Source organism: Brachyistius frenatus, unplaced genomic scaffold (assembly GCF_029030835.1).
Source record: "Brachyistius frenatus isolate BFR_SWC_R1_liver_20210118 unplaced genomic scaffold, ASM2903083v1 Contig_53, whole genome shotgun sequence".
Taxonomy (NCBI): Eukaryota; Metazoa; Chordata; class Actinopteri; family Embiotocidae; genus Brachyistius; species Brachyistius frenatus.
The window spans coordinates 1,853,926-1,868,195 of NW_027210652.1; the positions used below are offsets into that span (position 1 = coordinate 1,853,926).

The following is a 14,270-nucleotide window of genomic DNA, read 5'->3' on the forward strand; positions in this document are numbered from 1 at the left end:
CAATCCCCATCCCACTCGGATGCCTCCCATCCCTCCATCCCTCCCTCACAAACAACTTATCAACTGCAAGGCGATTATCAGGCTGCCAATGTGTAGGAAGTCTCCACAGAATCAAGTCATAGCTCTGTGTTTTCATAGAGCAGCAGAACTTGTCAGACAATTAAAAAAACACTTTCTTGACTTTTTGACTCAAACTCTGAAACAGGATCCTACATTTCCCATAACGCAACTCACTGGTTCCTGACTGTAAACAGCCAGTCACTTTGTTTCCACTGTTTTCTGAGACTTTAGCTCAGACCAACTGTTTTCAAAAGTAATTCAATTAATTTGTCATTAATACATTTTTTTGCCACTTGTAACTGTATTTTTATATATATATAGGCATAGTGCATATTTTGCATTTAAATTAGTAATAACTTTAATTCTAAAGGAATTTTTCAAAAACAAACATTAGAAAGTGCTTAATATAAATTCAGATTACACAACTAAAAACAATCAAATTATTCTAAAAAAAGGCCACAGAGAGCAAATATAACCAATGAAAGTCCAGATAAAGAGGCCGGAAAAAAAGCTATTAAATTGTGATTTAGGGAGTTTGTTTATATTTATATCCTCGTGAAATCTCTAGAAAACGAAATGAATGACAATACCGGTTGAGATAAAGGTTAAGTAACTGAAACTAACACAAGGGCTTCCAGGGTTAAAGAAAAACTCCACTGTTTTTGCACATCAAAGTCTGTTTTCAGCTGTTGGGGACTTTTACCATCACATACTTGAATAAAAGTTATATAAAGCCTTTTGTGGCCCCAGAAGGACCCGCCGAGAAATCTGATAATTTGTCAGCGGTGTTGTTATGTGAAGCAGCGTCCGTCGGGGCTGAGTTTAAAAAAAAGGATCTGTGGAGTTGGAAAGAAATGAGATTACAAAACATCAGCAGGCTTCTCCTCCTCTGTTTGCTCGAGGACACATTAGCTGCTGCTGCTGCATTTTACAGTGGTTGAGTTGCATCGTGGTTAATGTAGTGAATTGATAATCAATTTATACATAATATGATTCTCCACTGGCCTACAGAGGGGCATATATCTGTGAATATAAGTAACCCAAAGCTTCGAACAATGGGGACAGTCCAGATAGTAACTTCATTTGATTTCATGTATGTTTCTTATTTCTGATTTTGATTTGGACTTTGAGTTCATTTTAACATTATTTCCCTTTGTTCACCAGGGACTGTTGCCACCTGGTACAACTAAAACTTCATTTCCATCTGTAAGTTCCTGCATGCAGGCTGATAAACTCAGAAAACAAAAATGACACAGTAACTAATTATTTTCAAAATGCACCAACAAAACCACTTTTATCAGCCAGTAAAATTAATGAAATGTCATTGAATGCAACTGCAGGAAATTCCCCTTTTGAATCCCTCACAGCACTCAGACATGAAGGCAGCGACTAATGAAACAACCTGAGAGTTGCGGATGTAGTCAGACCGAACTAACGGCGGTCCGTTGAGCTCTGCACACCGTGAGAAGTAGAAAGAACTCTTCAGTCTTCAGTAAATGTCTTCCACTCTGAACTTTGCTGCAACACATTCTTCTCGAGCTAAAAAACACAAATCAGTTCATCCCCTGTGAAAGCGGTGTTTCCAACCCCGGAGAGTAAACGAGGCCAGAAAGGTCTGACATCTCCGTTACCTCGGCAGCGTGTCGTCGCCCTGGGCTCTGCAGGCTAAGCCGCACGTCAACATGGCTCTGAGAAAAAAATGACAAATCGGGCCAAGACTCTCCATCAAAGTGCCCCAAATACTGATGAACAACAAGCTGCAGGTAATTAACACCTCGGTTAAAGTGTGGATAATGAAGGGCTGTTGGTCACATTGGATTAACATCAAACACCATTTGTTGTAGACACAAAAATGGAATTTGCTTCGAGTGTGATTTTGTTCCGGGGGGAAAACAGACCCAAATATTGCAGGTCTCCATAGTGTCGCGTCAGAAAGTCAACCAGTGGTTCTTGCCAACAGCTGACTGGTCTTATGGAATACCAGCAGCACGTTGGGAGTCCAAATACGTGGCTGCAGTCTGTTGACCGCTGCTTATGACGTCCGTGTGGATGGTCATCTCCGGAGTCAGTACGAATGACAGGAAGTTAATCCCTGCTCTCAAATTAACAAACTCTTTCGCTCCAGTGAGGAAATTAATGTTCACACGTCCAACAAAGCCTGTAATGAGAAGATTCATTGTAAATTGTTCTGTGCACGCAGCATAAATGGAGATGCATTCAGCGTCTATTTCAAAATAGTATTTACACGTAAATAATATGGAAACCCTGTTTCCAAAAAAGTTGGAACTGTGTAACATTTAAATAAAAACAAAATGTGATGAATCGCAAATCATGTAAATCAATATTTAATTGTAAATAGATTAAAGACAACATATCAAATGTTGAAACTGAGAAGTTGTTTTTTTTACAAAAAATATACGCTCATTTCTTAATTTATTGGCACTAACACATTTAAAAAGTTGGTAAAGTGTGAAAAAATACTGGAAAAGTTGTGTAACACCTGGTCAAACATTTCACAACTAATTCGGTTACCATGGCAACAGATCAGTAACATGATTGAGTATGAAAAGAGCATCTCAGAGAGGACGAGTCTCAGCAGTGAAGATGGTGAGAGCTTCAACACCGCTAAAGGCTGCGTGGGCAAACAGTGCAAGAATTAAGAATAAGGTTCCTCAATGCAAAAAATGTATTTTGGATGGTCGTGATCTTCGGGCCCTCCGGCATTAAAAACAAACACAATGCTGTCGTGGAAATCACTGCATGGGCTCAGGAACACAGCTGCCTCCTCTGAGCCCGAGCTCATTTCGGATGGACTGAGGTGAAGTTTATTTGTAGTTAAATATGGTTCACACAATTTGAAGATCATCGCATTGTTTTCATTTACTTTTTTGGAAACGGGGTTGTAGATTTAGATGCAATAAAATAATCTTCTGGTCCTTCAAGAACTCAGTGAGCATCATACACTGGATCGTTATCCGCTATCGTTCACGTTAAATTTAACAACAAGAACTCACCTGCTAATGGACTGAAAGAAAAGCTCTCCAAACACTTCTGGTTAAGAATCACGGTTATAGTGAAAATCCATAATCTACCATCAATCTGGGATCAGGTGAGTATGTAGCTACCTCTGACCTCTGACCTCGGACAGAACCAGACTCAAAGTGGGGCAGCCGTCTGACTCGACCGGTTGTTGTTAGTTGGGGCCAAAAACTGAATCAGAAAATATGTAATTCTGGAGAGAAACATCTGCAAAAAGGTTCAGGAGAGAAGACGGAGACGAAGAAGACTGATTTCTGAGTCGATGGTTTTCCTCCACCTGTTTACGAGCCTGTAGTTTACTCTATAAAATTCTCCACAATTTAATTGAACTTGTATTAAGTTGATCAAACTATCCAATTGCATGACATCTGCAATATACTGTAAAATTATCACTAAAAGATGATGAGGAGTGTTAGCTCCTATGAGCTAAATAACAGGACAGGAACTCTCGTTATTGCGGGTCATCGGACGACAGCATTATATCAGTCACAGTTATATAAACATGTATACGACATATTCTATATAGAAATCTTACATAAGTTATCAGAGACAGGAGCCAGAACGGATCTCTGTGGCCGCTGCATTCGAACTGATCCGTTAGGATTTGATGGGAGATAATAAGACAACACATTTCCTTACAGCTTTGCCTAAGCCTGGAAATCACATGGACATGAGCATCATGAATGATTACAGGGAAATAAATATATATATAGTCCATACAGTGGACAGACAGAAATCTTAAGGTACTTTTGTCCCACTTGATGTCATCGAACACGCACAGCTGGCGCTTTTACACGCATCAAGACGGACGAGCAAACAGCCTGCGCAGATGAAAAAAACCAAGACGTGATTATTTCCCCTTCAGGAGATAATATTTTTATATCAGAGAGTCTGAAGTCACACGTGACCGCACAACGCGTGGATTTAAAAAGGCGCTTTTGGTACGAGTATCCATGTCAGAAGAGATTAAGAGCTGTTGCACTGCATCTTTTGATTTGGCCTCGAATACCTTTGGAGCATATGTGGCGTCGGAGTGCAACACAGTCAGGCTCTAAGCTCTCGATAGACACAAGACTTCATCTGTATTTCAGCGGCAACTTCCACCCAAAGCTGCCAAGAGTAGAAATTTTCCTCTCGACAGATCGCCCCGAGGATTAGTTGTCATAATCTGCCGTTTACTGATCCTCGAAATCATACTGTCTGGGTGCTCTGAAATCAGCTTACAGTGACAGTAGATGGCGTGTGAGTGGTCTTATGAGTGGGATTGTGTGGACTTTTAATACAAAGGTGATGAATGAGGCGAGGGGGGGGGGGGTCGTGAAAGTGTCTCTTCGTCGCGCTGACGCTGGCACGCAATCGTTGAAAGGATCAGACAGGAAGCGTAAAGCCGTTCCTTCTGCTTCCACACGGACCAACAGATGTTTGAAGTGAGCATCTCGGCTAACCTCCGACATCAAGGAGGGAAGACGGATTTTTCTGTTGCACTGCTAATCATGATTACTTTTTTTTCCTGCTGCGTCACAAACGGACGCCTCGTAAAAAAAAAGTACAAATAAAAACACGCTACCGTCACATGCCAACACGAGGAAAGACAACACAGACCAGCGTCCTGCTGTCAGGCCTTTATATGGATATCATTAAGGATCATTAATCAAACAACAGTCGTAGAGTGTATTAAGGTTTGATTACACACACTTGGGAAGTCATCCAGATGGTGAAGGAGACGGGATAAGAAGACTAAACTATAGAGGCCTTCTAAAGTTCAAAATGAAGCCAAACGTTCGTCATTGAAAAAAAGAAACGTGTCAGTCTCACTTAAGCTGCTGTGATTTGACTTCCATTCCTCAGAACATTAATCCTTATTAATTCGGGGAGGGAATTTTCTTGGAAAACATTTATAATCCACGTAATTTAACACGTCTCTGTCAAATACACTGATTGACGAGTTATCAGCGTGGACACCGATCAGCCGTGTGAAACAGCATCAGAGGTACCGTTGTGATTTATTCATGAGAAATATTTCTAGACATATCATCTTTAGCTATGGACAAAGTAAACACACTGAAGCATCCTATCAAGCAGAACCATCACACCCGGTCCGATGCAGCAGGTACATATCATAGGATAAAAACAAACAAAAAGAAAACTAAATTAAATTATTAGTCTAATTCTTCTACAGCAGTGAATATAAAATAAGGATTCCGATATTGCTGACATGAAGACAGTCTGGTTATCAAGAATTAGAGCCTTTTCTTATAAATAACAAGTTATCTCATGAAGATGAAAAGACATTTTCACTGGTTCTATTTTTAGGAATGTGTTACCCCTCCCCGCCACCCCCTCTTTTGTTTTTTGTTGTTGTTCCCTTTGTGTCGAGGAAATGTCACAGAAAAGTCTCGAGACGGTAAAAATCAAGCGAGCATGTACAGTAGACGGTCTTGAGGTTTTGGCTCCTTTCCAAAAAAACCCGGGGAAATGTTAATGGATCCTGGCGGGAGAAGAGAGGAACGCTCCTCTTCCTCTTTTCAGTCATCTACGCAGAGCTGGAAACGGCCAGTTTCTTCAAGTGGTCCATGAAGACCTGCAGGCTGACGTCGTCGGTGAGGATCGGGGCTCCCGTCTCCTGCAGGCAGAAGACAGGACGTCATTTACAAACATCTTTTCATGACATCGGTCACACCTCCCCTCTGGTGACAGTCTCATTCTCACACTGACATACGTGCGTTTTGCAACAGCTGTATTCAGCCGGTTATCGTTTGACTCTTCCTTGACTTGGGAAATAAAGAGATTAATGCTATTTTCAGTTTTTAATCTTTCCCATTTAGAACCAGAGGTCAGCTAATCCAGGACCTGTGTTTACTGACAGTTTGACTTTAAACTTTCAAAGGCTTGATTGTTTTCCCCCACAGAATGGACAACCCTGGGATTTTAAAGCCTACATTTGGACAAAGGGGAAGAGGGGGAGGTGGAGGGGGAGGTGGAGGGGGAGGTGGAGGTGGAGGGGGAGGTGGAGGGAGGGTAAAACCAATTGTTTTACACATGTAAGTGGTTGTGAAAGCTCTGCAGGAGGTTGTGCTATAACTTATAACCTCAGCCCGGGAAGGGAAATCCACTGAATTTGATGATATTCACTGCACTGAGAATCACCATTTAAAATGAATTTCAGCTCCACATTTTCAAGTGAAACAACCAAGGGCGTGTGCTGTACCTGTCCCCAGGCGTAGAGGTTGTTGTGGGTCTGCGACGGGTTGACCTTGGAGAGCAGGAAGCGAGCCTGGGAGCCTCCGTGCTCCGTGTCCACGTAGCGCGGCATGGGGAACCGTGTCTGGAGGATCTCCTGGGCGTCGTCCAGCGGAGCCTGCAGCAGCTGTTTGAAGTTCTCGTACTCCGCCATTTCCTGGTAGCCGGCCTTTCGCCACTGGGCAATGGTCTGAAAAAAAGAATAAAGAATAATGTACGTTATAAGCAGCATTTGGTCTCACGATGTGACGTTTCCTAAACCAATTTCCAATCTGGAGATTTCTTGAGTGTTATTTCAGATCCTCACCTCTCCGTGGTAGATGACCAGCTGGAAGAAAGTGTCCATCAGCAGGATTCGATCCGGCAGGATGCTGCTGCTGTCCAGCAGCACAGGCTGCGAACAAAACAAACAACAGGTCCCGGTTTACAACGAGTCTAAAAACAGTTGTGCTGAAGCTGCTCTGCTACCAGCTGTGAGGGAGGAGTGGAGGGGGAGAGGCTGACCTCTGGTGGTCCGTAGAAGGAGTAGGAGTAGAGGATGGGCTGGATCATGATCAGGGACTGGGTCAGGTCCTGCCTGACGAAGTGGTGCCTGTAATAGGAGGACTCATCGGGGCTGTTGTTGAACACCTGGAGGAACGGCGACCGCCGCAGGTGGAACATAAACTGCAGGGAAAAGGACAAATGTTGTTTTAATGCAGGTTGTTTTTATTTAATCAAAAACTATACAAAATTAAAAAAGTTTTTAAATAAACACTCGTCGGAAAAATGGATTACATTTCAAATTAAATAATAATAATTAAAAAAAAAAAGATTGCGCTTTTAGATTTGAAAATTCTCCACTAGGTGGCAGGTTCTTCTTCATACCTCTTTTGAACATTATTTCTAGCCTCATTGTTTGTTCATTTGCTTTGAATATTTAGAATTTTTTTTTTCTTTCATGCTCAATAAAATGATTGATCGATTGATTGATCGATCGATCGATTGGTTTACCTGTGGGTAGAGGGACAGAGACTCCGACAGTTTGAAGGATGTAGGATCGTCTTTATTGAACTGACCGAACTTCTGACACTGAAAACAAAGGAGGAAAAACACGGTTTAAATACTGAACATAACTCAGAATGAATTTGACATAACCTGTCGCTTCATCCAGGAGGAACCCAGCGGTGAACAACGCTCTCACTATTCACAACACGCTGTCCTAAGAAATGCCAGCTATGTATTGTTGGTGATTACTCACGAGGCGGATGAGCTGCCTGTCGAGCCAACGCAGCACGTCGGGTCCCTCCTCCGACTCCGCCCTGAAGACTCCCAGGCGAGCCATGAGCACGGCGGCCGCCTCCTGGTCCAACGACGACTCGATGTGCTGAATCTGAGACTGTGCGTCGGCCCAACTTCGGGAGGACGGTGGGAAAAAGGAGGCACAGGTGAGCGTGGGTGTGGTGTGAATGACGCACGTACATACAGCTGTCTGAAGGTGTCGCCCTGAATTGCAGGAATGCAAACATCCTTTCTAGGGAGGCCAATATTGATTCAAGCTGTCATTATCTTCGGCTCATTAAAGCACTAACTCGCTCTAGGAAATCCATTACAGTGAATGAGTAAAAGATTTCTAGTAAAATTGTAGCACTTTGTTAATAAAATACAGTTTTAGGTAAATAAATCACTGAACAGTGTAAAAAATAAAAAGCCGAGTCTTACTTCCTGGCGATGGTGGTGACCCGTATCCTCCTCTGCGTGTTGGAGTGCTGGTACTGGGTCACGAACTGGACCGCCCCTCGGCCGCCCTGGGGCACCGGTGCATTGTGCTGCACACACACAACAAGGGAGCCAGTAAGACTGCAGTTCACAATCATTCCTCTTTTCTTTTTTGCACAAGCTGAATAAACTGCATTTTACCACAAAGGGGGAGAAAAAAAAAAAACCCAACAAAAAGCCACTGTTTGAAGAGTCTCGGTAAACAAAGGCATTATTCTCCGTCACAACTGTTCACGTCTTTGATGTGATTAACGAACGAACTCTCATCAGCATGCTGAAATCCAATCAGAGCTCAAAAGCTATGATTCAAGTGCATTTTTTTTTTTTACCTGATTGACGACTTCAAAATAAACGCCCAACGTGGTGGAGGGGTTGAGACCGCACACTTTCCACTGGTTGGTGCCTCCGATACCCATCTCCTACACAACACACAACACACTGAGATGAGTGCCTGTAAAATATCAACATTACACATGGGTTTTATCTGAGGCGGTGACTCACGTTCTCTGAAACACAGGATCCTTTGGAGACGAGTGAAACACACGGTCCGATGGCGCCGCAAACCTTCAGCTCCCGGGACGTCTGGAGAAAACAGAAACAAACACACCGTAAATCCGACAGCTGAAGTCAGAGTAGCGATTGATACCTACAGGTTGACGTTACGAGCCTCAACATAAGTAATGACTAAACCCCTTCTTCACCTTGACCTCCAGGACGCCTCCGAAGGCCATGCGGAAGTCTCCGTTGTAGTCTTTACTGAAGACTCTCTGGAAGGTCTGCTTGAACAGGGAGGTGTTGAAGGAGTCTCCCATCACGATGTGGCCCCTGAAATACACAGCAGCAAATTGTTAAATTGCTTAATTATGCAAAACAATAAAAATTAAAAAAATAAAAAAAAATTAAAAAAATTAAAAAAAAGACTCAATGGGTGTAAGAAGTGCGGTCGTACCCGGTGAGGTTGGATAAGCACTTCATCTCCAGCAGGCCGGTCTGGTCCAGGGCGCAGGCGTAGATATCAATACTGTGGCCGTTTACCGCCGAGCGGTTGGCCATGGCTTCATAGTACTGTGACGAAAAACAACAACATTATACGCTGGCACATCATACACATCTGTGGGAGACATTCTTTTGATTTTAATACGGGTTTATTTGGGGGGAGAAGATAAAGAAGATAAAAGCAATCCGCTCACCTTGGTGGCTTTCTTCAGATGCCGCGCGTTGTCCTTCTGGATGTCGTGCCAGGAGCGGATGGGGGTCTTCAGCTCGTCTCCCACCACCATGCCGGGGCCCTGGGTGGGCGGCCCCCCGATGAACAGCATCACGCGAGCCCCCGTGTTGGGGAACGTGCCCTGAGGAAGAATTACAAAGCAACATTACAAGCAGCTATTGAGGATTTCTTTTTTCCTATTAACGTAGTCACACACATTTATATCCATATTCATTTAATAACACTAATTGGACATCTGTATTGCTCATAAATAGCACTTGTACTGATTCCCTGGTTGGCTTTGGATAATGAGCACTAATAGACTAGTGACCCACTTCTCAAATTTACCATTTAGAGAGATTGAAGAGGGAGGGGAGGGGACAGGGAGGTGGGGCTGGGTAATGGTTAGGAAGGCATTATTAAATGAATTATGATCACCTGTTCAAATACAACCTTATTAATCCTGAACAGGACCATTTAAACGCGAGTCAACAACCTAAATGAGATTTCAATGCACTCTGAAATAAGTATTTTGTCTGTTTTATCTGCTCCACCTGAAATAATTTCCATCCTAACAACACAGTTTTTCCACACTGAACCGGAAGAGCAGAAATGTACTGAAACTGAAAGTACAAAAGTGTAACAGGTCTGAGTTGTTTTAATCAAAGTGCAAACAATCGCTGTCAACGCTCAGCAGTCCGGTTCAGAGTCTGAGGTTCTGGGAAAGTCCAAGACACACGGGGAGGTTTGGAAACGAGCCACCAAACACCTTTAACATAATGTGATCACGTGAAGGCACTTAAACACTGATTCATTCACATAAGGGGCAAACAAAGGGTTCTGAGTCACAGAGAACAAACGAGCCTGCTGATGAAGCCAAAAGCTTCTTTTTGTTGTTGTTGTTGTTTTTTAATCTCTGATTTAAATGTAAACGACTCATTCATCAAGTGAAACGCCGCTAGACAAATCAGGAAGAGGAAGATGAATTCTAATCAGGATGAAATCTCCTGTCGGCCGAAGGACGGGGAATGATCTGTTGCACTATCGCTTATATAACCGCACAGATTAGCAGCAGGAGACGAGAGCGGGATAATGATGGTGGAGCGAGAAGACAGAAGGCAAACAGCAAACAGCCTTTGAACTGACAGACCACACCTACTGTTAGATAATGATGAGCAACAGGAACACGAGAGGCTGAAGTTCAGGTGACTACGAAACACTGTAATGGCCAGTAGTTCATTTCTTTTGTTTGAATGTAAAGTGTGTAAATGAGGATGTTTGAGCCTAGAAATGGATTATTTTTTTTTTTAAACTCTGCCGTACCTCCAGGAGGCCGACAGCGACGGAGAGGGCGACCCCGGTGGAGCGGAGCGGCCGCTTGCCCTGCGGGACGGGCCAGGGGTCTCTCTGAAGCTCTCCCAGCAAGTCTGTCAGATTCATATCGACGCGGTGAACCGGCTGAAGGAACCTGGATGTGAAGGGAAACACATCTTAGACAGAAAAAAACACAAACAAAACAACAAGTGCTGTCGGTTCTTGTTGGAAACAGCTGCCGTTGACTGACAAGTGGGGAAGAGGTCATGTTCCTCCATACCTGCAGGAGGCTGCAGCATCCTGAGGGCCCAGCGGGCGACCTTGTTGGCCCGATGCCGCCTGCTTCGTTAAACCCAGCATCTCCTGAAAGAAGAAAACAACACATTATTAAGCTGAAGCAAAAGTTTAAATGTTTTTTTTACAGACTTCCTGATCTCGTGTTTTTCACATAATAATCTGTTTTTTTCATCTTCTCGATGTCCAGACCCACCTGGATCTGTTTGGCCGAGAGGTCCTTGGTGCCCCTGAAGACGTAACTCTTGGCGATCCCCTCGCAGCTGAGCTCGTGGACTTGGACCATGCGTCCGAACGTGATGAGGCCCACCAGGGCGTTGGGTGGCAGCAGGCTGAGGGACATCTGGAGGGACTCCTTCAGGGCCTGGAGGTCCTCTTCCTCCAAACATGTGTCCACCACATACAGGAAGATGAGCGGTGCTGCGGGTCCTCGCTGCAAAGAGGCAGCAGACGAACGTTAAATCATTTGCTGCTTGCTGAAGGCATACATATATATATATATGTGTGTGTGTGTGTGTGTGTGTGTGTGTACTACTGGCACTAACAGAGACACCATATGATCGTCAGTAACTCATATTACCTTTGAAAACAATATACATTATTTATTAGGTTACGGTTGTCCACAACAGACAGTGGTTGCAAATTCAGGAATGTTTCTTTCCAATTACGATGAATAATACTTACTGCAGCCGACTTCACAATTTAACAAACATACTATAAGCTCATCTGTCACTAAAATACCATATTAGGTGCCCCTTGTTATTTTGTCAAGATCTTTAATTCATGAACCAAGAACAAAAAGTAGTAAAGTACACTGAACTCTTTTCTTGGGTCTGAGAACAAAAAAGAGAAACTCTCCATCTTTGTGCGTTACTATTGGAAATCGTTACTATTAACATTTACACAGAACATCTTCAGCAGTTCATGCACGTGGCTGAGGTCAGAGAGCATGTGTGGTATTTACCTGAACTATGTACTCAATGGTAGAAAACTGTGGCATGAGTTCAGCTGGCTGGTTCACTTCTGATATTCCTGCATAAGAGGGAGGGAACTGCACAAACAGACACAAAGAGATCCAGATTAACCCGCCTGATAAAGGAATGCAGCTCGTCCACATTATGTTATGAACATGTGTACAAGTTATGGCAACGATTGATGTCCAATAAAAGATGATGGACGTCAGTGCTCACCGGGTTCCTCTGGAAACAGAAGTTGCACGCCCATATTTTCGCTCTGAAGTCAACTTGACTGCAAAAAAAAAAGAAATATGTATTTAATTTTCAGGAGTGTTGCTGTGACTGTTTACAGAAGGTACACAAAGTGCAGTTCTCATGTACCACACCCATCCCTGTACATATAAAACATATGAAGTGTAAAAAGATTTGACATCCCGTCACACACTTTCACTCCCGTTTACCTTTTTAAAATTCACATTTACAAAAAGAAAACTTCAGGGAAGAAGTGTCAAGAACAGATGTGATATAAAGACATGAAGAGAAAACACAAAGTAATGCAACATCATAAATCTAAATTAAAGCTAGATACCAACAATGTTTGGTTTCTAGTGGTATAAACTTAAAATAATTGTAAAGTGTACACGTGAGCCTGAGTGTTGGTTTCCTGTGAGACTCACCACAGTGGGTTGAGCACGGCTTTGCAGTTGGCCCGGCTGCACATCACCGGCTCGTACTGGACCGGCGGCAGGTTGGGTCGCTCCTTGAGCGGCGTGAAGAGACACGAGACGGGGACCACGAGCCGGGTGGCTTCCAGCCGGCTGGAGGGCCAGAGGTTCCAGCTGAATCTCACCCCGTCCCGGTCCTCGTTCTGTTGGATGAACTCCTGGTAGGTCGCCATCACCGAGCTTCAGCAGAAAAAAAAACAACAAAAAAAGAAAAGAGTCCAAGAACAGTCCGGTGAGAAAAGGAGGAGAAATGATCCTCGTGACGCTGCTCGTCCAACCTTCCTGTCTGTCTGTCTTCAGTCTACCTGCTGCTCTTTTATACGGGCGATTACTTTCCTCTCAATGACAAAAGAAGACACGGCTCTATGACAGCATGACGCTCAGCGGTGTCGTCATGAAACCAGACCTGCGTGTTTCGCTGAGGAGGAGTTCAGTGAGAAAGAACTCCTGCAGCTATTTCTAGCCTCTACCTTTACCAGTGAAACATTAATGACGCCTTTTGCATCCTGTCGTAGGAACCTTGTTACTCTCCCTCTTTCTCACTGCACAAATGATTTCCATTTGAAAAGACGACAAATAAAAACACTCATTTCCATATTAAGATCCTGAGAAAGTGTTTAAAATCACCGTAAACTGGCCAGCTGTGTATTTACTTGATATTTTGGTTAGCCTGCCTATAAAGCTTCTTTTATTTATCATCCTTCTGTCGGCTTCTCGTGTGTTTGTTGTTTTGTGATTTTAACTGTTTAAAATCTTGCTGCTTGTGGGCCGTTTTCTTTTTTTAATTATTATTGTGAAACGCTTTGTGAAGTGCCATACAAATAAACTTTACTTACTTATGTCATCTACAACCGTGTTTTCCTTCATTACTCAGCCAGTTGTCATGTTATATCTCAGTACGTCCCCACAGTGACACGTTCACGGTCCAAAGATAACCGGTGTGTCACCGGGACAAAGACAGGCAGACAGCGGGACAACCGAGGAGCTCAGGACCAACGGATCTTTGGCATATTTGACATTTGTTTTGAGAATTGATTACTTTCTCTAAACAGCTGGTGATTCATTTCCTGTTGGTGTTACGTCATCGTGTGGCCTTTCATCAATCACTCAACTCTGAACTATCAGATTCTCATCAGGCGGTTTCACACAAAAAGAAGACGATCCTCCCCAAAGTCACTATTTTAATAGAGTTGGACTTTTTTTTTTTTAATTTGAATGAATCTGACACTTCAACACCGGTTAGCGCCTTAAATCAGTCTTTAACGGAACCTGCTCAGAAACGGTAACGACTATTTACTGGCAGCTACAAACACCGTATAACAAAATCAGTGGTTGTAGAAGCACAATATAGTTTAAAAACAAACGTTATTTTGTTAAAAACAACAACAACAACACTTCACACTGCTGCCGGCGGCTAGCTAACGGAACGTAGCATTCCCTGTCCTCCTCGGTGAGCGGCAGCGGCCTCCTGCTCAACGAAGTCTAACTCTCACCTTTGGTTTCTTTTAAATCAGGTTGACTTGACAAATGTGTGTTCTCCTTGGGAACGAACTCCAGCATCCGCAGGTGTAAGCCGACGGGGTGGGACAGGAGGACAGACGGACCGACGGGGACTCGCGACTCCAGCCGGCTTCAGCTTCACTACGATGACGTGTTACTCCAAGTTCGCTCGTCTCC

At 43.5% G+C, this 14,270-nt stretch overlaps 1 protein-coding gene across 1 annotated transcript; it reads right to left on the reverse strand.

Annotated features, from left to right (window-relative positions):
* Nucleotides 1-4,706: 4,706 nt before the first annotated feature.
* Nucleotides 4,707-14,245, reverse strand: sec23b (SEC23 homolog B, coat complex II component). The gene is made up of 19 exons (XM_069704960.1): nucleotides 14,087-14,245; nucleotides 12,546-12,773; nucleotides 12,103-12,160; nucleotides 11,877-11,963; nucleotides 11,109-11,345; nucleotides 10,899-10,981; nucleotides 10,628-10,772; nucleotides 9,288-9,446; nucleotides 9,047-9,162; nucleotides 8,799-8,922; nucleotides 8,599-8,679; nucleotides 8,427-8,516; nucleotides 8,041-8,147; nucleotides 7,580-7,733; nucleotides 7,333-7,410; nucleotides 6,844-7,005; nucleotides 6,647-6,733; nucleotides 6,308-6,529; nucleotides 4,707-5,722 (listed from the first exon to the last, which is right to left on the reverse strand). The coding sequence occupies exons 2-19, from the start codon at nucleotides 12,764-12,766 to the stop codon at nucleotides 5,633-5,635; spliced, it is 2,301 nt and encodes a 766-aa protein (XP_069561061.1). The 5' UTR covers nucleotides 12,767-12,773; nucleotides 14,087-14,245; the 3' UTR covers nucleotides 4,707-5,632.
* Nucleotides 14,246-14,270: the final 25 nt, after the last annotated feature.